Source organism: Talpa occidentalis, unplaced genomic scaffold, assembly GCF_014898055.3.
Source record: "Talpa occidentalis isolate TD23 unplaced genomic scaffold, MPIMG_talOcc4v2.1 talOcc4.12, whole genome shotgun sequence".
Lineage (NCBI taxonomy): Eukaryota > Metazoa > Chordata > Mammalia > Eulipotyphla > Talpidae > Talpa > Talpa occidentalis.
The window spans coordinates 58,242,485-58,268,049 of NW_023601212.1; the positions used below are offsets into that span (position 1 = coordinate 58,242,485).

The window sequence follows — 25,565 nt, forward strand, 5'->3', positions numbered from 1 at the left end:
TAGGTTTTATAAATCATGATGACACTTATCATGGATGTACTTGAAACCTAGACATATTCAGAACAAATTCATCCTCAAGTATATGTAGAAATTTTAAAAAGTTTCTATATATATATATTGCTGCAACCTCTGGCTTCTTGGACTAAAGTATACACACACACACATTCTCTCTCTCTCTCTCTCTCTGACAGAAAGGGATATTAAATGCAACATTGAGCTTAAAATGACATAAATTTCTAAGAATAGGAATTAATGTTGAAAAATTGTGAGAAGTATTTAAAGTTTGATATTTGGCTTTGAAATAAGACAGCTCTACTATTTCCTATCTGTGGTACCTTGAATATATTTATTTTGCAGAGCAAAGGTAAAACAAATTGCTGAATGAGAGAGGAGTAGTTTGCAAAATTAATGTGTATGGTATGCTCCATTTATTATAACAAATACAGAGAAAAATAAAAATAGGGTGTTATTCATGTTCTTAGACTTTTTGTATATGGTAGAATGATCAGTGGTCTTTATATTCAACTATTTTTTGTTTAAAGAAAAGCTTCATTTATATATTGTTTCAGTAGGACATACTACTTCATTTACCATTAATCCATTCATGTTATGCTACCTTTCTGTGGTTAACTAATGCGTGAAAATATATAACATTCAGTGGTTGAAAATAAATCAAATGAAACAAATGTTTCTCTAGAATTAAGCACAAGTCCCTATAAAAGTCTCATTGTTTGATGGTGGCAGAGTGGTGGTATTGATACCTAGTGTTTATTGATCACTTCCTACAAGCATAGTTACTACTGAAAACATTTTAAATGAATTAATTTAATTTTCACAATATCGCATAGGATTCATCTAATTCTGTAAGATAGGACTCATTCTATCTCATATTTCATTTATGAAAAAATTGAGACCAGAGAAATTGTATAGCTTTCCCAAAAGCAAATTAATGCCGGAGGAAACATTCTTAGTATGGCTGGACAATCTGCATTCTTACCCAACAGAGTGCATTAGCTCTAATTAGTAGTGATGAGTTTCATTCCATAAAATCTTAAATGTGTTCTAACTCTTTGTTTTTACCTCAGCTCAACAGACAGCCAACTAAAGCTGTGGAATGTAGGAAAACCATACTGTCTACGTTCCTTCAAGGGGCATATCAATGAAAAAAACTTTGTAGGTCTCGCTTCCAATGGAGATTATATAGCTTGTGGTGAGTGTAATTGCCTTTTCCTAGACCTTTTAACAGGTATCTGTCACTGATACTACATTCAATAGAAATAGTCTACCTACCAAAACAGGATGCTCTCTAGAAGTCACTCAAAAGGCAGCAAAATGGATTCAATGCCTGATCACTTTGAACTTTCCTCAGGTTGTACTGGAAGAAGCATTAGTCCTTCTCGCCTTTATTGAGGATAGTTGAATAAGTTTTATAGTTGTTCTCCATTATAATAATTTCCCTAGAAATTATATAGAAGACAGAAAATACTAATTTCTGCTATTATCCTAATATAGAAGCATCATTTGTCTTCTTAAGGTTTGATTTTCTTTTTCCTCTATATTGTGTTCTCTTAAACAGTCTGTTTAGTCTTAATTTATTTTGGTAGGGCTTTTATTGTTGCTGACTTACACAAATTTAAATCAAAAGTAGAAAAATAAAATTTGGTTCTGTTCTGATGTTCTCATATATCTATCTAATTTCTGAATATATGAACCTTCAATAGTACTTTCAAGTACTTGGCCTTTATTCAGTAAAGGTGGCTCTCCACACATATATTTGACTCTAAACTCTGCCTAAGTAAATCTTTCACATAATTATCCTATTCTGATAGACTGCTAAAAAATATAGATTTCTAAACTACTTGCCTAATTAGAGTAATGCTTTTATTAGGAAATGGGAAATGTGTTGTAGATTACTGAAATTTGCCTTGTGGTGGAATAATTCCCTTTCTCTTTTTTAGATGGAAGTCTTACTAAGCATGATTAGATTATTACTATAATAAAATTCTGGGCCTCCCCTGGTGGCACAGCGGTTGAGCGCTGGGCTGCGAAGCTGCCTGCAGCCTCTGCAGCACTGGTTAGATTCCCGGCCGCTGACAAGGGTCCCACATAGCACGCAGACCTCTCCTGCCATGCCCTCTGCTCCCCTCAGCAGTGGATTTCGTCAATCTGCCTGTTCTTGTTCTGTTCTCTACTCTGGCTCTGGTGAATTCTCTCACCCTCCCGTGCTTCTGACTGTACCCAGTGCTTGTATAAATAAATAAATAAATAAATCTTAAAAAAAATAAAATAAAATTCTGGTTCTTCTCTAGACCTCTGCTGTAAATGATTTTTATATGGTAATCTCAGCCATAAATTTATCAATATTACTACATCATTTAGCATTGATTATTAATTTGGATTAGTGTAGTATGTTTTTCTTCTAGGAATCTTTTCCTTGCATGAGAAGTTCAATACTCTTGTCTTTCAGATTTAATCATTAAAAGATTAGTCATCTTTGATCATAACTAACTATCAGGTGATAATTACCTTGTGAATGTGATGTCCTAATTCTGAGATCTTATTTGTTTTTTTTGTTTGTTTGTTTTTTAGGAAGCGAGAACAACTCTCTTTACCTGTACTATAAAGGACTGTCTAAGACCTTGTTAACTTTTAAGTTTGATACAGTCAAAAGTGTTCTGGACAAAGATCGAAAAGAAGATGACACAAATGAATTTGTTAGTGCTGTGTGCTGGAGGGCACTACCAGATGGGGTAAGTTTTCATACGTTGCTGTCTCATAATATTTTATTTTTATGTAGACATAGGTGCTTTTTTAAGAGTAAGATGTAAATTGATACACATGCATTTTCTTTTATGCTTAATATTTTATCACCAAAGGAAACATTCATTTTAGGTAGCAATTGAAATATCACTAATGGAACAGTGTTGTACTGATGTGATGTCTCTCCTAGCATCTTGTCCATACCTTTGTTTTAGCTATTATCACCTTGTCTCTTTCTCTTTCTCCTCTAGAGTGGAAATTTTTCCAGAGTATACATTTTCTTATTTTCCTTAATGATCATATGCAGCTCAATAAATATTCACTGAGCTTGGTATTGTATTCGGGAGAAAACAATCTGATCTAGGTAAAGGAGAGTGCTGTTTTGGGGGCAGAAACTGCTTTCTACAAAATATACAAGAATATTTAAGTACATTTAATTTTGTCACAGGAAAGTATCCCTTTAAGATGTAAAAAAATTTCTTCAAGCATAAGGTTTTTCATAAGTTATATGAAGAAATAATTGTTTTTACTATCTTGTCAACATTAGTTCATTAGTGTCATCTTTTTGAGCAATAGCTTTTTAGGTGCTTACTTGGTTAGTTTTATTTTAGGGGAAGAAAAAAAATTCTTACTTGATGGGTACTTTAAGATGTCTGAGAGTTCCAGTTCCATTGTAACTTTTGATATACTCCATTTTTATTTTACTTAAAGTTCTGTTATTCAACTTCCATTTTGGTAATGGAAGACTGGGTGATTTGCATCAACCTTCTCCATGTAGAACTAGAAATCATGGAATGAGTATATGTATTTTAAAAACAAAAAATAGAAAAAAATTATGCAACTTAGTAATTTGACCCTGATTTTTGAGTCTATTTTTCCCCTGGGAGCATTTGTCAGTTTCGGTGGAATGACTGAGAACACTTATGGTAATTTCATAGGGAGATAGGAATTGTAGTCTAGCGCTCACTTCCTTATGGGTGATCTCACGTTGGTTTGGATCCCCAAACGACTGTAGGGTAAACCAGTAGAAGATAAATCATCACAATGGTTACAGCTCAGTTTCAAATCTTACCTGTTCTGAAATGAAATTGAGGCAACCCTTATCCCTAGTGTCCACATTATATAAAATTAAATCCTGTATGGAAGAAGATTTTCTAAAGAAATCATCTAAGAACTTCATTTATGGTTTTCAGTTTTGTAAATGCAGTAACTCAGGCACAGTAGGGAAAAACAGACATAGGAAAAAGGATAGCATCAATAAATTCAGCATAAGCCATGGACAGTAGAAACAAAACCAACTCAATATTTTTCTGAATATGGGCACTATCAGACATACTTGAAAATAACATGGCTGGTGTAACTTACAGATAACATAGCTGACAGGATGAAAGATAAGATGATAACTTCAACTGAGAACTAAAAACAATTGAAAGTGAAAATTCTAGACCTGACCTGAAAATATGGTTGCCAAAATTAACAAAATGGATAGATTGGAAGTTAAGACACAGTTAACAGAGAATTAGTGAACTCTTAGATACGTTATTAGAAAAGAATACAGAAGGAAGCATAAAAAGACAAAATGTTGGAAAAAATATAGACTAGAGAGAGATGGTGAAGAAAGTTTAACCTATTCAGAGACCCAGAAAAAGAGAAGAAAAATAATGCAGCAAAGCAAATATTAGAAAGGATCATTGTTGAAAACTTTACAAAATTGAAGAAAGACATCAAGGTATAGATTAAATAAACCTTTCCACCTAGATAATGAATGACTTGAAATCTGCAATGTGAATATTCATTCTCAGACCTAAGCCTGCCTAGAAATATGATCTGCTTTCTCACAGTACCATTTTTTGTAAAATATGAGTTGAGACAAATATGGAATGTTATAGACTAGAGACTAGTTATGTCTTAAATTTACTGTGAAACCCCATCTGTGGTATTGCATCTGGACTGAGAACTGAGTTGGTATACCCACCTTACCTCTATGCAAAGAGGACAGTATAATTATCAGAAAACAAAGCACATGTCTATGTAGATGAGATACATAGCAACTGTGTATTCTTTGTGTGGGTTGAGGAGAGATTCAAGATGCTATACAGGTGCTTAATGATTTGGCCTCCTAATGAGTTTAAGATGCTGTGCATAGTGAATTTCCTATCTTACATCCTTTGATAAAGTAGCTAACTTAGTGCTAAGTAAATGGTAGTTGTTTCTGATCTCTGACTCTTGCTGGTGGTGGAATAGTCACACCTTAATACATCATAATAAAGCTGCTGAAAATAAAATTCAAAGAGGGATACTTAAAGAAAAACAGAAAAAATACCTGTCTCAAAGACAATTAGACTGATGCCAACTTCTCAGTGAAGCGATGGAAACCGATAGTGGAATGACATCTTTAATATGTAAAGAAAAATGCCTGCCAACCTGAAAGTTTGTGTACAGCAAAAATTTCTCAAGAAAAATGTAAAATGAGGACACTTTTAGATAAATATGAAGAATACCACCAGAAGTCCCTACACTAAAGAAAACAAATTATATTCGGAGGGAAAGGAAAAGATAACAGAATATAAAGGTCACAGGCACAGAAAGGAATGTAAAGCAATAGAAATGGTAAGTATGCAGGAAATCTAAATGCATTTTGACTACATAGAGCAATGATGCCTTGTTGGATTTAATAAACACACAGAATTAAGTACTTGACAATATTGTCAGAAGGCTAAGAGTAATTGTTTCTAAGTCCTTGCCTTGTCAAGGAAGGAAGTAAAAGAGCTAATTAGACTAGAATGGAAAGAATGCATATTGTAGTTTGTAAGGTAACTTCTAGTGTAGGTTCTTAATCTGTGCTACCCACACTAGCAAAGTTAACATCCCCGAGATCTTACTTTATTTTTGGAGGCCCTGTATTCTTTTTTTAAGATTTATTTATGCATGCAAGAGCTAGGGTGTAGGGCAGAGTTGTGGAGGGTGGTGAAAGGATTCACCAGAGACAGAGTGGGGAGCAGAACAGGCAGATTGAATGAAATACACTGCTGAGGGGAGCAGCAGGCAACACGGGAGAAGTCTACTGCACCATGTGGGTTAGTTCCCTGGCTGGGGATTGAACTCATGCTGCCTTGGCTAAGGATAGCTTCATAGTGCTAAGACTTAACCCCTTGCACACTAGGGGGCACCATAGTTATGTATTCTTTACCTTTTGCCTTTACCATGAAACATCTCCCAGTTCAAAATACATTTTGAAAAGAATATTTTCAATGACCACATATTATTGAAAGACTTACCATAACGGATAGGCTATTGTTTTGTTGAGGATATTAATATTTTTTTTAATAACCATGTAACTTTTTACAACTGTGAATAATGTTTCTTGAATATTTTGGCAATAAATCTTTGAATTTCTAGTTCTTCATAAAAGAATCTTAGAGTTGCTATATTTCAAGAAAATGTATAGCTCTGAGACTTTTGATTAAAATTTATAGATTGCCTTCCAGAAAAGTTTATTTCCATTTGCTCTTATATCAAGAAAGTGTATTTAAGTTGCAGCAGGCCCTTAATACATGGAACACAATGCCAGTTTGAAAATGTCTTGTTAGTAAAATATTACTTGTTTCCATAAGCAGTCATCTAAAATGTTAACTTTTAATTTTTTACAGAATGCATACTTGCATACTCAGGATTGTCTTTTTTTAAAAAAAGAAGCTCTTATAAGCGAACACCATGTAGCTGAGATACTATTTTGTAATCATCCTTTGGCAATTTGGTATTAGTAATTCAGATGTGTTAAATCTCACAAACCTCATATCCACCTGAAAGTATGCCACAGGCTAATATAAATTGAGGACAATACTTTTTTATCTTTTTTTTTTTTTAATCATCATTGCTTTTTCAGAGACTGACATTACGTAAAGGAGATTATATATGTTCTGTATCTTTGGATCCTTCTGTGGCATGATTCTTATATGGAACTAGTGGAGTGAAATATAAATTGATTTGAGAATGTAAATGACTTTTTCTGTCCCTAAGTGATCATACCTACATAAAGGGGCACCATATTTCTGTTGGCAATAGATCCTAAGTACATAGTAACTCCTACTGAGACTGGAGGCACCCTCATCATTGTTTTATGAGCTCTGAACCACATCAGGAATCAAGTCTTAGGTCACCAATTGTAAATGGATATCTCATAGTAAAAGTTTATACTTGTAAAGAACATTTACGACTCCCATAGTTCTTCAGAAGTGACCAAAACATGTATATACTATCCTCAAAAAAGTATTGGTTATTACGGGTCAATACTTTATCTTATGACTTGAAACAGCAAGAATTATATTAAAAGTTTGTTTAGCTCTAGAGTGAAGGATGTCATGATAATAATTTACATCCCTTGAAAAAAGTTCAGCAAAACTTGACTTGGAAATCTGCTAGCTATGTTATGACCCATACTATACAGAGTTATAGTCATATTAGATGAGAGCATCTTTCAGGCATGTAATGAAATATATTCTTTCTATTCTCATTTTTAACAAATAAAATTTTATATAATAAATTCTTTTTTTTTTTTTTGGTGGGGCCCTCGCCGGCGGCCGGGAAACTAACCGGCGCTGTAGAGGCTGCGGGCAGCCTCTCAGCCCAGCACTCAACCACTGCGCAACCAGGGGAGGCCCAATTCATTTTATTTTTAACTAAAATTTTGTGTTCCTGTGCAGATTTTCTTTATCTGTCTCTCTCATAATTCTTATTCATTAAAAATACTTGATGAATGAACTGAAATATGGCCTTGTGTTCATGTCTCTCATCCCCTGCTCACCTGTAGCCTCCTTGTAAAAAACATCATAGTGCACTGAGCAGTAGCACAGATTATAGAGGTAGGCTACTATTTTCAGAGCAGATTTTCTACTTAATAATTTTGTTATCCTGCTCAGGTGACTTACCTGAATTCATCTTCCTTATCTGTGAAGTGTTGATAATAGTAACCTATCTCTTATGACTGTTTAAAGTTAAAGTAAGTTAATGTATATAAAAAGTTTAGAATAGTGTCTGGTTTCTATTGAGTTATGTAAGTGTTTATTATTAGCAGCGTTCATTTTTTAATTACTCTTAGCATAAGCAAAGTGTGCAAAATCTGTAACTAATAAGAAGTTTTTGTAATGAATGATACAATTCTTTAGGCTTGACTTTTATCTTGTTTGTTGCATAATTAATTAAATACTAATTTTAGAAGCTAAAGAAATAGTGACATCGAGGTGGATGATACTTCTAATATCTAATAGACTCACTAAAACTCAGTGGTAGTATAAAGACTACACCAATTTAAGAGAACTAGTGTTCATGATAGGAGCTATTCTAGTGTGCTATATAAATATTTCATAATTACCATTTGGCCCTTGGAATATAAATCCAGGCTTTTTCCTATTTTCATAAACAACAAAATTTTTCAAGTATATTCAGCTATTGGGGACTTAGTATTTATTATTGGCTTAATATTTTTGTTTTATATATATGGCCTGATTCTCTTTTCCTTCCTACATTGCATTAACACTTTCAGAATTGTCTTCACTCAAAAAGACTTACATAGCTTTTCAGTTTATGTTTTTATCTAAGAAATAGGTATCCTTTTTTGACTTAGTAAACATCATATAAAGCATTAAGTTGCACTAAATAAGAAAAGTTGAAACACATATGAAAAGCCAGTCTGATTCTAATAAAGTACAGAAACAACTTACAAAAAACAGTTGTAATAAAACTTTTTATACCAATGATTATCAAACCTGAGAATCACCTTGAGATTAAAAAAAGAAAAAAAAATTTCTGTTCTCAGACCCATAAAATCCATAATTTGGGAGAAGAAGGAGTGAGGGTAGAGATTTTGATTTTGAAAAGTTCCCCAAAACCATGGAAAATTACATGACCAGGTTTGGAAAGATGATTCTATTATAATTGCTATAAAAAAGGTATTTGTTATCATAGGAATCATGTATAATAAACATGAAAGATGTTTGTTTCAAATGAAAGATGTGGTCCTTTTTTCCGTTTCCTTAATTAAAAAGAAAAAACTACCTTTGGTATGGACATCCATATTTATTAGTGATTTCTCATCCTTAATTCTGTGAAATCTGACAAGACAACATAGGAACTTCTTTTTCTTCTTCTCTCCTTATTTCTGTAGCTCTTTTTCCTTGTATCTTTCCCTTCCTTTCTTCTTTCCTCTAGCTAGATGGTTTATAACAATTTTTGAAAAATTCCTGTCTGGAAGAGGGCCAATCTGAATGAACTCTTATCTGTCTTGGGCATGGAAAGAGAGAAGATTATGAACAAAGACCCTGACTTCCAGGAAGACTGTGGCTCCCATCTCCTCAGTGTCCCACCCTTTCCTTAGTGTCCCGACTAGAGTGGGCTGGGGAAGTAGAAAAGAAAGGAGAAAAGAAGGTGGTGGGAAACTGAGGAGACCTGTAATTTTTTTTTCTTCTCTAGGTAAATTACTTACTTGTAAATATTCCTTAATTTTATTTTGTTTTATTTATTTATTTATTTATTCATTCATTCATTCATTCATTCATACAAGCACTGGGTACAGTCAGAAGTGCGGGAGGGTGAGAGAATTCACCAGAGACAGAGCAGGGAGCAGAGCAGGCAGAAGGACCGAAGTACACTGCTGAGGGGAGCAGCGGGCGGCAAGAGAGGTCTGCGTGCCATGTGGGACCCTCCTCCAGTGGCCGGGGAGCAGCCGGGGATCAAACCAGCGCTGCAGAGGCTGCAGGCAGCTTCGCAGCCCAGCGCTCAACCTCTGCGCCACCGGGGAGGCCCTATTCCTTAATTTTAATGTCCATTTACTATTATGGACAACTTCTGTGAAAACATTTGTTGCATTAGATATTTTATGGTGAATAATGTAATGAAATCAACACAATATGATATATTTTGTCTATAAGTTGAAATAGGTCATAGTTGTCATTTTTTACTACCAAATAGAATTTGACCTATATTAGAATGATTCTTGTAATTCTTTGTCAGTGGAGTTTAAAAAATGTAGTGTTTGTCTTTCTGAAATAATGCCCTTTTTTTTTTTTTTTTTTTTTTTTGAGGTAACAATGATTAAGAACACTCCATATGACTCAAAGGTATAGGTTCACTTTTGAGATACTATTCACCACTCCCTACAACTGATGCATCCATAGTCCTCCACCAATGCTAATTTTGAAGAATAGAATTGACACAAATCTTGAAGCTGCTCAGTTTTTTGCCTTTTTTTTTTTAATAGATTTATTTATTTATATAAGCACTGGGTATAGTCAGAAGTGCGGGAGGGTGAGATAATTCACCAGAGCTAGAGTGGAGAGCAGAGCAGGCAGACTGACGAAGTGCACTGCTGAGGGGAACAGTGGATGGCAGGAGAGGTCTGCACTCCATGTGGGACCCTCGCCCGGCGGCCAGGGATCGAACCGGCACTGCAGAGGTAGCAGAGGCTGCAGCGCCCAACCGCTGAGCCACCGGAGAGGCCCAGTTTTTTGCCATTTTAATGAATGCTGCTTAAATTGATTGACCTTATATGCTGAAGTGTATGTAATGGCAAAACATTTTTAATTGAATAAAATAATGAGTTTTATTCTAATTTCTAATTGAATAAAATATACTTAATTAACTTAAACAGAATTAACCAAGCAAGAATACTTTTTTTTTTCTTACAAAATGCATGGTAGTTGTTTAAGAAAAGTATGTCCTACAAATTTAAACTTGGATCCTTTCTGGGGAAAAGAAATGAATTTTTGTGTATTACTCCAGTCTCACATTAATCCATTTTCTCATGATAGTCTTCTAGAGCTCCTACTCCATCTTTTCTTAAATCCCATTTTATATAGCATTTTTTCAAATAAAGCTATCAGAAGTTGACATTGATTATTCCTAGGTTGGTAAAAAGTAATTTTGAACGTAGGAGTAATTATTATAGAAAAAGTCAGCGATTATAATTGCTATAAAGAATTCATTTAATTTTGTGCCTGTTTTTATTAGTGTCTTTTTTAAGTGAATATAAAAAGATTAAATTAGGTGAAAATGCAGTTTCTGTATTGAAACTGTGATAGCCCATCAAAAGATAAAGATGAAGGCAGAGAAAAAAATCTAAATATTTTGGTTTAAGTGACAGTATCTATGTATTACTGAAAATTAAATAGGCAGTTGGCCTTCAAGAATTTTGATGAAAGTAGGAAGCTTTAAGTATATATTATATAGAAAGTAAATCTGACATCAAGATTCAGTTCTTTGGCCCTCCCCGGTGGTGCAGCTGTTGAGTGCTGTGTTGCGAAGCTGCCCGCAGCCACTGCAGCACTGGTTCGATACCCGGCCACCGGGTGAGGGTCCCACATGGCACGCAGACCTCTCCTGCCACCCGCTGCTCCCCTCAGCAGTGTACTTCATCAATCTGCCTGCTCTGCTCTCCGCTCTGACTCTGGTGAATTCTCTCACCCTTCCGCGCTTCTGACTGTACCCAGTGCTTGTATAAATTAATAAATAAATCTTTTTTTAAAAAAAAAAAAGATTGAGTTCCTTTCTGGTAACTTACTATTTTAAATCCTAAGTATCTAGAGCTGTGGTTTTATGACTCACCATACATTGTCTTTACAAGTTGTTTTCTAAAGATTGAAAGAGAGAAAGAGTAGTAGTTGATTTTGCTTTTAACATTGTTTTTTGTTTTTAATTTCTCACACCATCCTAAACATTGGTTTATCTTAGAACTACTAAGAATTGTTGTAATTATCTTTCTCAAAAAAGTTCTTTTGAATCCTAAGGTAGTATTATAACCTAGTAAATAAGAAATGGAATATTTAAATAATTGTCTGGTTTGAAATATGTAACTGAATGGATGTAATCTGTATTTTTAGCAGCCAGGAATAATTTAAGTTTCACAAGTCATGCTTAGATACCTATTCTTTTTTTTTTTTTTTTAAGATTTATTTATTTATACAAGAACAGGGGTATAGGCCAGATGTGCAGGAGGGTGAGAGGATTCACTAAAGACAGAGTGGGGAGCAGAACAGGCAGACTGAGGAAATACACTGCGGAGGGGAGCAGCGGGCGAGACAGGAGAGGTCTGCTTCACCATGTAGGCTGCGGACAGCTTCACAGTGAGGACAGCTTCACAGTGTGCCACCAGGGAGGCCCTAGATACCTTTTCTTATGCCATTTTAGTAACTGACCAGAGCTATAATTCACATGCTAATCCTTGATTTCTGCACTAATGGAAGACTTAAAGATTTAGATTACTCCACAATTTCAGCTATTAAGAATGGATAACTGATATAGAGATTTATATGGATTTAAAACCATTTTATCTTATATTCTGAAGAGAATAAAATAAAGGAGGGGGTTATCCCTCTTCCTGTTAAATAAGTTAGCCTGTGGCTTCAAAGTTCAATAGAAATACCTGTTTATAAGGAATATTTTCATTTCCTCAAATTCATATGTTTTGTAAAAAGTTTAAGGCCTTCTAATTTTAAACCTTTTACATTTAGCTAGGTTTTAAAGATCTGATAGTTTTGGGTTTTTTTTTTTTAGTAGAATGCATGAATTATTGATGAAAAAACAAATTTTAGAATCCCTTATGGGAAGTCAAAGTTAACGTTGGTAGGGAAAGCCCTATAGACTTACCCTTTAGGCTTTACATTCTCTATTAGAGTACTCACCAGTTGTTGTTTGTTGTTTTTTAAACAGGTTTTTAGTTATTATGTAATAAATAAGTAGAATGAAGAAAAGTACTTAATATTGATCAGTATGTGATTACTGTTTATGCATTAAGTATGTTTTTATTTATGTCTCTTTTCCCTTTTATTTTTTCCTTTCCAAATTATTATTTTAGGAACAGGGGAAAAAAAGATCACTTCTCAAGGGTTTTATTACTCTGTATTTAAATATCATTAACTCTAACTCACCCATTTGATATAGGTAATATGCAGAAATGTTTTGTTTTTTGGTGATAATTATAAATTAAATATCTTTTGTTTTCTATCAGGTGAGACCTATTTAAAAATGTTGCTTTTAAGCTTTTGTATATCCTGTTTTTTGTAAGGTCTAGGGATTTACATCAGCCTGAGTTACTAAGAATGAAATTATTGATTCTAAATAGTTGTGAATAAATCCTTAGGAAGAGATTGTCCTACTCGGTGTAGGTGCTGTGTCTTACTTAAGTGATAAATTTTCAATTACTTTTATAAATAAGCATGAGTTTCTAGCTTTTTGAATGAACATTTGCATTTGAATTATTATAGTTTTCTCTTATTATGCCTTCTAAAATATACAAGTTGTATATCAGAAGAGTAAAAAACAATCAGATTACCTATAAGCTTGTAATTTATAAAGTAATACCTAGCCAAGCAGAAACTTCTTTAGCATTTGGACACTCAAAGTATAGTTATATCTTACTCAGGAGACCTAATGGCCTTTTTAATCCCTTTATCATGTGAACTTCAGTGTATTATATTTTTCTCAACTAATAAAGACTTTTAGAAAATAGAGAATAAGAAAAAATGACCTGTAATTCTACCACTTGAGCAGAACTGCAGTTAGTGTTTAAGGTTTGTCCTCCCAGTCTTTAGCTTATATATTTTTTAGTTTTGCAGTGTAGGTATATTTTGCATCTAGTTATTATATCTGCATTTAAGCATTTTCTCACTTTGCATTATAATAGTAAAAAGCATTTAGATATATTATCAATTGCTATCTGCTATTACTGGACTTAACATCTGTTTCTGCCTCTCAACCAAAAGTAAAACTACAGTATGTTCCTACAGTGCTTTCAATCTATATGCACCACTCTCTCCCACTTTCCTTACAGATTAATCCTTTTGTTTTGTAGGGGAGATGGTAAATTTGGTTGGTGATGTTTGGGAAATGCTTTCAGTTTGCTTCCTCCAGCCAACACTACATGAGAAACTTTCTCAGGACTGAGTCTCTCTAGTCTTCCATAGGGGTTTATGGAAGAGTTTGCAAGAGAAGTTAACCTATTAACCCCATCACTCTAATGTTTATACTGGCAGAGACCTCAGAATTCATGATAACTACCTTGTTCCATTTTGTTAAACATTAGCTTAATCTTTTTACTGAGTCTTCAGCTGTTTTTATGCCAAGTGAGGAAATCCTCTGGCATTTCCCCTCCCTGAGGTGCTGGTCTCTCCTGATTACAGATTATTTTGCCAGTGACTCACTTCTCTAGTAAGTTCAGAAGATACCATTAATTTAAATATATCCAGCTTTTTTTATTGTTGTATGTATAAGTGCTTCATTCTTTACTGCTTTCCCCATCTCTAAACTCAGCTCTCTAGTTTTCAACACTTATATTCTAAATTGGATATAAATGTTGGAGTTTTAGTGATCATTTAATTCTCAGACTTCTTGCTATTTAAATTGGGATATTATCAGCATATTTCAGAACTTTTTAATAGTAAATAAACATTTTATTTTTGATAATATCTTAGTGATGATTAACTTTTCAAAATATATATCATTTTTAACATTCATTCCCTCCACTCAGTTTCATGGGGTATTTCAATCTTTGAATTGGTATTAGCTGTAAAATAATCTATTTGAAATTTGTTTTCTAAATGAAAATCTCAATACAAATTTAGCCAGAAGTAAGAATTTTAAGTGTAGGAGAAATATTTAGGCTATCTAAAAGCCATGACATGACTTGATTTTAACCATTAAGAATATTTAAATTAAATGTAGTTATAATAAAGTAAAAATCAAAATCAATAGGCAACTATAAACCAGAGACATTCCGCAGGGAGACGAGAGTAGGATCAAAACAGGGTTGGGAAGAGCACAAGGGGCCGTGGTGATGGTTCATGGGGGTGGTGGGAATTTCACGGGGACTATAACCGAGATGAAAATGCATACATTGTAAAAAATGAAAAATGTAAAAATATGTAAAATAGAATATAATAATAAAGAATTTTTTAATTATTTAATTTTCAATTAAGGAATGTTTCTATAAAAATTTACCAGACTTTCTATATGCATCTGACAATTGTGAAGAAAACACATTTATGCTACTTTGGCATTCTGCCAAAGAATGAACCAACAGAATTGAACAAACAGAATTGCTTTAGGAATTCATACAACATAGTCTATTGCAATGATTTACCATAATGTAGAGAATGCTGAATTAATTTTTAAATTTTATCAAACATGGTACTAATCTTTGGTGTTCTTTAAATTTAAAATAAATTTCCTTAAGTACAAAGCTTTGTCCAAAAAAGACTGGTGTCTTACAAATGAAAAATTGATTTGGTAGGTTTCTTAGCACACACAAATCTGATGTTGTTTTCCTTTCAATATATCGTGAATGAATCATCTGTTTTTCTATCCCTGCTACTCTATTACTTTTCACTCAGACTTTTTATCGTACTCTGCCACTACTTCTTAAAAGTCCAAGGCTCATTTATCTGTGCTGCTTAAAATCATTCAGCAGTGTCTTGGTGATTATAGAGTAAAACCTAAGCTTATTTATATAACTTTCTTCTTCAGGTCTCTACCCCTCTAGCATGATCGCCTACTACTTACATAGGCATATTTTACATTCCAACAAAATCAAACTGCTAGTAGATCTTCAAATCTATTTATTTTATCTATTTTAATCTTGTACTTTTGACTGAGCTGCCTCTCTGTGCCCAGATACTCTTTCTTGCACTCCTCTTTGTTTTATGTTAATTATATTGTGCCATTAGACAACGAGGCCCCTCACAATTACCACCACTTTTTTTCCTGTCAAATATGCCATTGCCAGCACATTTTTCTCAAGCTATTTTTCAGGAGAACATCCAGGGTCTAGCGGTATTGACATGTGAGGGAAGTTTTAAGTGTCTGCAAATAATATTGAGTGCTTTGTGGTAAAGAAAATTAAGTTGATTTGAACCTCTTTGATGAGAAGGTAAAAATTTTTAAAGCATTGGGAATGAAGGCAGCTTAGAAATTTTGTGATTTTTTTTTTTTTTTTTGTATCTTCATTTTCTTTCCTTTGTACATGTTCTTTCCGACCTTTTCTCCCTGAGTAAAGGTAACTTTCACTTTGTATGTTAACTGTGCCTTTTTAATGGTTCTTTTTCTGTTATCTGAATCCTGCTTTAATGAATGTATTAAAGTGTATTTAAATGAGTATTTGAGGCAGTCAGGAAGTTGGTTAACCAAACAAAAAATTAAGAAAAGGACTGGTTAATAAAAGGATTCACTCCAAAAATGGAACCTGCAGGAACTAACCATGTGGACAAATGAAAAATGCCTTTTGTCTACAAATCGCAGTGATCCTACATAAACATGGAGGTCTCTGTCTGACTTAGGACAGCTGGCTAAGTCAGATCGTTCCCCTCCATACAACTTTTAGGTTACAGCACTCTGTAACCTGTTTTCCTGGTCATTTTATTTAATATCTGTTGATTAAGGTTATTAATTTACAGCCAAGTGAAGTTACTTCTATATCCACCTTAACTGGTTTTTGAGATAACACATTTTTTTTTTAAATATAGGCATTTATTATTTGATTGATTGACTAAGGATCTTACAGCCAGGAAGTACAATAGAATGAATATAGAAATACTGTTTTTCTGAGGAGTTATACAGGCTTAGCCAGTTAGAAATATCTGTAAAAGCCAATATTCTACATATGAAAGAGCTCCTCAGAAATAGCTTCCATGAAGTTTTTCTCAGAAAGAATTGATATGTCATTAAATAATTTTTCCAGGATACAGTTTACGTAATCTTTGATGTTTGTAACCACTTTTATGTTTGACTATTTCTAAGGAAAAACTAAGTATTAACTTCTTAATTAATGTGAAATCTCAGTATTTCATGGCATGCATTCTGGTGTAAGTTGAGGCTGGGAAGGATAGGAAAGGGAGCTGCATTGACATTTCCTTTGTACTGAGGTGCAATACACAGCATCATAATATACTATAAGCATTTATTATAAATAATTGTGTTAGGATCCTTGTTTGCTGTCCTGAAATCCCCCTATTTCTTACTCTGTGCAGTTATTAAAACAGACAGTTGTTGAATAAGTAGCCTAATTTTTTTCAGTCTTTAGTCTGCTCTGGATTTTTTTTCAATGAACATTTTAAGATTTTTTTTCTTCTTTATATTATTTTTGCTCTGTTTCTTTGCATGATAAATTCAGGTCTAGATTCAAGATGCTTCATAAAATGACCTCTAACTTAAAATCATGAACATATATATTATTTAGGTCTAATTCAAAAGGGAAAAGAATGTCTTATGCCTGAATCTATTTCAACGTATGTTTAGAAATATATTTGAGAGGTTTCCACACCATTTATAATCATTTTCTAGGATGTCTCAAAGTCAAGAAACACAAAATGTTCTTTGAAGTCTACTTACTAGCCATGCTAATCCATTTTTTTGCCCATTTAACTACATGTACGTACTCATCGTTTTCTGCCAAGTTTTATATGCCTCTTAAAACTCTCTCCTGCACAAACTCCAGTAAATCTAGTAGATGACAGCTGGTTTCTATTCAAACCAAGTAATGTGGAATATAGGGATCAAGTGATCCTCATGTATAAAAAAAAATCAAAGCTGATGATGTTAATCAGAGGTGAACAGTATTTGAATGTAGAGTATTTTGTAAACATCCTTCATTGCTATTTCAGGTTTTGTGGAAGTTTAGACTTTGCGTTATATACATTTCAGTGTGTGTGTGTGTCCATTTTCCCAGAGAGTGGCATGTTTTACTTGTTTGGCAGAGACAGATTCCAGTGGTAAAACTTAGTAGGCTGATGCTTTGTGTTTGTCTTTATGATCACAATAGGTTCTGCTACCTTTAGATAAGATTTGAATTTCATATGCACTCATGCCTTCTTTTTGTCTGATTAATTCTACTGACTCTTAACCTAGCCAAAACATATAGGAAAATTTCTAGCACCTAAAGCAGCATAAAAAATACCTGTTTATCTTGTCTTAAAATGGTTATAAAAGCTTTTCAATATGGAATGTGTCCATTATTCATTCAGAAAAAAAAATTGTATAAAATTTAAGAATACCGGACTTGAAAATATAATAATCCAGCAAATCTAGAGGTCCTTTTTAAGTAGCAACATAATTTCCTCCTAATAGGTAAATTAGTTATAAGAGGAGGTATTTGTTTGAACAAATCAGGAAAAATTGATGTGTGATGAAAATAATAGATTTTATTAAAATAATAGAGTATTAATAATCATTGAATATGATATCATTCTGTTGATAATAATCTTTATATTTTAGGATTAGAAAGGGATGCAGTATCATCCTAAGCAAGGATACCAGTGGGAAGAAAGAGAGTCTCTGGGTTTAAATGGATAATCTTAAATGTGTTAATTTGTGATGAAGATACTCCCATCTCCAGATCTTATTTTGGGATGGAAGGTCGAGATAGTGGCCTGGACAGCTTTGTATACCCACTGTAGAGCACTCCCTTACAATTTAGTTTTGTGGTCAAGCCTGTTCTTCAGTGATATCACTGGAAATATTAATTACTTGGATTTATGTAAAAGACTAAAAATCTGCATATAATAAACTTTTAGGAATTTAGGTAAATAACATTTGAAATGTAATATCTATAATGTTTGAGAGCTGAGTTTCTCCCATACATTTCAAACGCTCGCCTAAAACCCCTTCTTCATTCTGATTTTATAAATTCAGGTTAGTACCAGGTGTGGGGTAAACTTACTGGATCAGTAGGCTACAAGACTGTAATGATTCAGTCTTCACAAGTTCTTTCTCGATTCTGCTATTCCATAGTGATGTGTATGTCTTTGGGCAGTTGTTAACTCCCGATAGACCATGTTTTTTCTTTGTAAACTGAGGATAAAGGTAGTATCTTCCTTAGTTGATCACTATATGCAGATCAAATTAAATAATTCTTAGCACTCTAATAAAATTCTTAACATTCTAACTTCCTGTAAATGAATAACAAACAAATGTGATGATAGAACTGTTCTTTAAAACATTTCTGTAATATATAGTAAAATGAGAATCTTATCTGTATGACCACAAAGTTCATTTGTCATCTGTCTTGCACAAACAATTCAAACATCTAGTTAACTCAGCCTACGAGCCTTTATAGAATACAGAAAAGGCTAACTGCAACCTTTTAAAGAGCAGAACCTCTTTTATTGATAGATTGTGGTTTGTGTTTATTTATTTACATATATTTTTAGCAACTCAATTCTGAAAAAATATATGCTGAAAGAAAGGTCAGGGACAAAAAAGAAACTGTTGGACTTAAAATGGCATTTATTTAAAAACCTTCCAAGACCACTTTGGTACAAATGTTTTGAGTATCTTTGTGTGGACTTTCACATGCTGCCCATGTGCAGCATAGATTTATGTCTGTATTAAGGTAAATGAACACTCTGGTCAAATTGGATGACTTCAGATGAATCAAATCCAGTAAAATGTGAAATGTATGTAACTTCATAATCTAAAACAATAGAACCTTGATAAAATAGATGATTTGTGCTATGGTTTTAATAAAAGAATGATTCTATGTGTTGAACCACTATGACTCAATAAGATAAAGGGACAAGTTGTTAGTACTTTGAGGATTTTCTCTTTAGTGTTTAAATCTGAAGATACCATGGGATACTTTGGGATGGTTTGAAGGAAAAGGAAAGCTAGAGAAATTGAACAGTTGAATAGTATCACTTAACAGAGCGTTAATGGAAGATAATTGTTAAGAATCTCTCCCTGGTGGTGCAGTGGTTGAGTGTTGGGTTGCAAGGCTGCCCGCAGTCTCTGTAGTGCCGGTTCATTCCCCGGCCGCTGGCGAGGGTCCCACCAAAAAAAAAAAAAAGAATCTCTGCATACATATTCTCAGTCTCATCTCAAGGGTGGGAAGAGGCTATTCTTACGGAAACTCTAGATCATGCATAAACAAAAGCTGAAAGGGCAGATTGACTTGAAAGTGTCTGTAACTTCAGTATCCTGAGTGAAAATCAGATTTGACTATATACAGAATCCATGGACTCCTCTGTGAGAAGAAAAAACATTTAGTTTTCAGGATACAATTTGACTACAAATGTTACCATCCTTCCATCTCACCCTGAAGAAAGAAAGAAATTAAGGGAAAGCTCCTACATTTATGTTTATATGATCTTGGTATGAAAAGAGCAAAAGTAAGAATGATCTTCTATTTACAATGATACTGCAATCATTCCAAATTTACACTCTTTTCAGCAATAAAAAAACAAGATATCTGGGTTTATAAAAAGGAGAATTCTAAATATCACAAGAGACTTCCACGGAGACAGTATTAAGGGATTAATTATGTAGATTGTTAGTTGTGTTCTTTGAAGACTAGCTACAGCAAATTTTTAATGGTTCTTTACTTAAGGAAGAACATTGAACTTAGCTGTCTTCTCATAGGTCATTGTATTTGCAGATACTATATATTTACGTAGTGATTTATATACAGGCTTAGGGCCAAGCATGCCATATGCTTACTGGATCACTATTCTGCAAACCAGCAATTGTATCCAGAAAACAGTAATATCCATAAATGATGAAAATTTAATCTGTACCTTTCCAGTTCTTCTTTTATTTATTTTGCATTATTCCTTTGAGCACTTCTAGTACAATGTTGAGAAGAAATAATGATGTCTGATATCCCTGTATATCACCAAAGAGAAAAATTTTAAATGTTACCGTTTTGTTGATGCCTGTCTACTGTAAGGTTTTTATAGATACCCTTACAAGGAAGTTTCAATTTCAGTTTGCTGAGATTTCTTAACATAGATGAATGCTGAAGTATTTTATAGCTTTCTTTACCCCTATTGAAAATCATGTTATTTCTCTTTTTAATGTTGGTGTGATAGGTAACATTTTTTCCTAATGTTAAACAATCTTTCATCATTGAATACACCCAGGTTTGTCAATATATATCATGTTTATATATTGCTGTGATTGACTTGCTATTATTTTGTTTAGGTTTTTAAATTTTATTTTCATAAATGACATTTGCCTGTAATCTCTTATTTCTTATATTGTCCTTGCCACATTTTGATTTCATAGTTGTATTAGTTTCATAAGACAAGTTTAGGAGTGCTTCTTTCATTTTATATTCCCCATTCAGTTGCACCTCCCTTATTTTGACCCCAATCCTTCCTTTCCCTACCCCTCCCCCCAAAGTGTGTCTCTGGTTTATAGTTGTTTGTTGATTTTGATTTTTTCTTTCTTATAGTTATTCTTTTTCCTTGTCCCTTATTTAGGTTTTCTAGATTCCTGCTATGAGTGAGACCATCCAGTATTTTCCTTTTTCTTTCTGGCTTATTTCGCTGAGCATGATCCCTTCCAGCTCCATCCATGTTGCTGCAAATTGCATGTGTTTATCTTTTTTGATTGCCGAGTAATATTCCATGGGGTATATGTACCACATCTTCTTGATCCAGTCATCTATTTTTGGGCATTTGGGTAGTTTCCAAAGTTTAGCTGTTGTAAATAGTGCTGCTATAAACATAGGGGTGCAGGTGCCCTTTGGAATTGTTTCTGTGTCCTTTGGGTAAATACCTAGGAGTGGAATTGCTGGATCATATGGAAGCTCTATCTTTAGTAGGTTGAGGAATCTCCACACAGCTCTCCATAGTGGTTGGACCAGTTTGCACTCCCACCAGCAGTGCAGTAGAGTTCCTTTTTCTCCACATCCTTGCCAACATTTGTTGTTGCTAATTTTTTGATATGTGCCATTCTCTCTGGTGTAAGATGGTATCTCATTGTAGTTTTGATTTGCATTTCCCTGATTACAAGTGATGTTGAATTTCTATAAAAAAATTTTGTGTAAACTTGCAATTATTCCTTTCTTGAATATTCACTTGTAAACTTACAGGTAAAGTCGTGTAAGTCTGAGCTAGAAACAAGTTCCTACAGCTGATTAATTTTTTTTAATACATGTAGGATTGCTTATGTTTTATATTTCTTTTTTGGTTTGGTAAATTTTTATAGGAATTTTTGTACTTGATTTAAATATTCATATTTATTGACATAAAATCTTTATTTACATTTTCTTCTACAAAATACCATTCTCATTGTAAAATAAGGATAACTTGGTATAATGCTTAAGATTTAGAAGAAGCTAGAAAAGGGGTATATTCCTGATTTTGCTTAATATACTGTATCTTCTGGTTAAAAATAAAAAGTCCTTTGTCATCTTGAATACTAAAACTTACCCATGAAACCATCCTTACTTTGTGACCGTCTCTGGTGTATGAACATGGTTTATCTGTCAGTGTATTTAGTTGCCCTTTAATATCTCTCAGCATTGTTTTATCATTTTCAATGTATAGTCTTTATTTTAGGTTTGTACCTAAGAGGATCTTTTTTTTTCCTTAAGGGGATCATATTTTTGATGCCATTATAAATAGTATTGTAAAAAATTCCTTTTGCTAATTATTTATTGCTGCTACTTTATAGCAACAAATACGCTATTGTGTAATTACCTTGTATCTGACAACCTTGCTACATCATTTTGTTAGTTCTGGCAGTTTTTCTAAGACTTGTTAAGATTTCTATGTAAGCAATCAGGTCATTTACAAATAAAGACAGTTTAAAAGTTTATTACCAATCTGTATGCTTTGTCTTTCCTTTGCCTAAATACAGTAACCCAATAAACCTCTAAGACAGTGTTTTAAATAAAAGTTGTGAGAGTGGTATCTCCCCTTGCTTCTAGTTTGAGAAAATATTAAGTATGATGTTAGCTGTAAATTTTTCATAGTTACTCTTTATTAACTTGAGGAAGTTCTTTTCTGTTAGTTTGCTGAAAGTTTTTATTATGAATAATGTTGAATTCTGTTAAATGCATTTTGGGGGTAAATTGTGATTGCATGTTTTTTCTCTTCTAGTCTATTAAAATGGTGAATTTCATTCACTGATTTTTTTTTTAATGGAATATATGGATGAATTCCACTTAGAAACTATTTATTATTATTTTTTGCATATTCGTGAATTCTATTTACTGGTACTTTGTTAAGGATTTTTACATTTATTTATAAAAGCAATTTCCCTGTAATTTTAAAAATAATGTCTTTCTCTGGCTTTAACTCATAAACTGAGTTTGGAAATATTTATTGCTTCCTCCTCTGTTTTCCTTTTTTTTCATTAGTGATATTTGGGGACTTGCATCATTCATAGACTTTATTTTCTTTATTACCTGTCACCATTATTGCAATATGGTTGTTTATTTGTGTTTGTTTTCTGACTATTTTAATATATGCAGGATGTCTGGTGTTACCATCTCAAATTTAGATATTGTTAATATTTTCTCCTTTTGTAGAGATTCGTCAGTTTTTATATTTCTTTCCATAGAAATAGATTTTGGTTTTAATTCTTATTTGTTTATTTTAATTGATTTCTGTTCTTTCTTGCTACCATTTTGTACTTTTGTTGTGTGTAAGTTGTTTTTCCCTAGTTTCTTAAACTGTAAGATTCATTGATGTTAAACTTTTCTGCTTTTCTACTGTAAGCATTTAGGGATATGATTTTCTATCTAAGCACTGTTGTTATATTACATAAATTTTGATATCTTTTATTTCATTATAGCTTCTGATTTCCCTGTAAGTTCTTCTTTGAGCCCTGGGTTGAGTGCTTTTAATTTTCAAACATTTGGAAATTAGTCCAGATATCATTTTGTTTCTGTTTTCTATTTTAGTTCTGTTTGGTCTGAGAACATACTTGTGCAATTTCAGTCTTTAAAATTTACTGAGTTTTTTTGTCTGTCATGGTGAGTTGTTCTCATGCACTTGGAGAGTACATATTTTTGCCATTTAAGTGAGATCTGTAAATATTAATTAGCTTTATTTGTTTTTGATGGTATTATTCAAGTCCTTTATCTTTATTGAGTTTTCTGTCTACTTCTTCTTTAGATTATTTACTAAAGAGTATTAAAATCTCCAAACAAGTATGGACTTAACCTGTTATTCCATTCAGTTTTTGCTTTGTGTATTTTGAAGCTCTGTTTAGATATATATGCCCTTTAGCTACCTTTTTTTTTTTTTAATTTTTTAGACAAATTTTATTTTTATATTCCCCATACAATTGCAATCCCCTTATTTTGACCCCAATCCCTCCCCTCCCCACCCCTCACCCCCCAATAGAGTGTCTCTTGTTCATAGTTGTTTGTTGATTTTGATATTTTCTTTCTTATAGTTATTCTTTTTCCTTGTCCCTTATTTAAGTTTTCTAGATTCCTGCTATGAGTGAGACCATCTGGTATTTTTCTTTTTCTTTCTGGCTTATTTCGCTGAGCATGATCCCTTCCAGCGCCATCCATGTTGCTGCAAATTGCATGTGTTTATCTTTTTTGAATGCTGAGTAATATTCCATGGTGTATATGTATCACATCTTCTTGATCCAGTCATCTATTTTTGGGCATTTGGGTTGTTTCCAAAGCTTAGCTATTGTAAACAGTGCTGCTATAAACATAGGGGTGCAGGTGCCCTTTGGAATTAATGTTTCTGTGTCCTTTGGGTAAATACCTAGGAGTGGAATTGCTGGATCAGATGGAAGCTCTATGTTTAGTAGGTCCAGAAATCTCCACACAGCTCTCCATAGTGGTTGGACCAGTTTGCACTCCCACCAACAGTGCAGAAGAGTTCCTTTTTCTCCACACCCTCGCCAACATTTGTTGTTGCTAGTTTTTTTAATATGTGCCATTCTCACTAGTGTAAGATGGTATCTCATGGTCGTTTTGATTTGCATTTCCCTGATTACAAGTGATATTGAACATTTTTTCATATGCCTGTTGGCCATTTGCATTTCCTCTCCAGAGAAGTTTCTTTTTAGCTCTTCTGCCCATTTTTTGACTGGATTATTTTCTTTGTTTGTGCTGAGTCTCATCAGCTCTTTGCAGATTTTTGTGATCAGTCCTTTATCATTAGTGTTGTGTGCAAAAATGTTCTCCAGTCAGTGGGTTTCTCTTTGTTTTTGTTATTGTCTCTTTTGCTGTGCAGAAGCTCTTTAATTTGATGTAGTCCCAGCTGTTTATCTTTGCCTTCACTATCACTGCTTTGGGTGATGTGTCTGTAAAGATGTCTTTGATATGCAAATCATGTAGTGTTTCGCCTATATTTCCTTCTATGTATTTTATGGTTTCAGGTCTTATGTCTAGTTCTTTAATCCATTTTGAGTTGATTTTTGTGTATGGTGTGAGGTAGTGGTCAAGCTTCATTCTTTTGCATGTAGCGACCCAGTTTTCCCAGCACCATTTATTGAACAAACTTTCTTTGCTCCAATGCATAGTCTTTGCTCCTTTGTCAAAGATTAGTTGATCATAAATTTGTGGGTTTATTTCTGGATTTTCTATTCAATTCCATTGGTCTGTATGTCTGTTCTTGTTCCAATACCATGCAGTTTTGATGATTATGGCTTTGTAGTATAGTTTGAGGTCTGGGAGTGTGATGCCTCCATTCCCTTCTTTTTTTTTTCAGGAGAGCTTTGGTTATTCAGGGTTTTTTTGTGATTCCATATGAATTTCATCAATAATTGTTCTATTTCTTTGAAGAATGACATTGAAATTTTGATTGGAATAGCATTGAATCTGTATATTGCTTTTGGTAGGATGGCCATTTTAATAATGTTTATTCTTCCAATCCATGAGCAGGGGATGTCTTTCTATTTCTTTGTGTCTTCTTCTATTTCTTTTAACAGTGTTTTATAGTTTTCTTTGTATAGGTCCTTTACCTCTTTTGTTAGATTTATTCCCAACTATTTGATTTTTTTTGTTTCGATAATAAAAGGGATGGTTTTTTTGAGTCTTCTTCAGGTTTATTGTTTGTGTATAGGAA

General features: G+C 33.4%; 1 protein-coding gene and 1 non-coding gene across 2 annotated transcripts in view; both read left to right on the forward strand.

Moving 5' to 3' along the window:
- Positions 1-25,565, forward strand: part of COP1 (COP1 E3 ubiquitin ligase) — a 156,725-nt gene that overhangs the window by 118,942 nt on the left and 12,218 nt on the right. Inside the window, 2 exon segments of the mRNA XM_037506422.2 lie at positions 1,086-1,210; positions 2,590-2,750. Coding sequence (XP_037362319.1) covers positions 1,086-1,210; positions 2,590-2,750 — 286 coding nt within the window.
- Positions 15,981-16,120, forward strand: LOC119242464 (small Cajal body-specific RNA 3). The gene has a single exon (XR_005124473.1). It is a non-coding gene; the product is annotated as a small Cajal body-specific RNA 3 (non-coding RNA).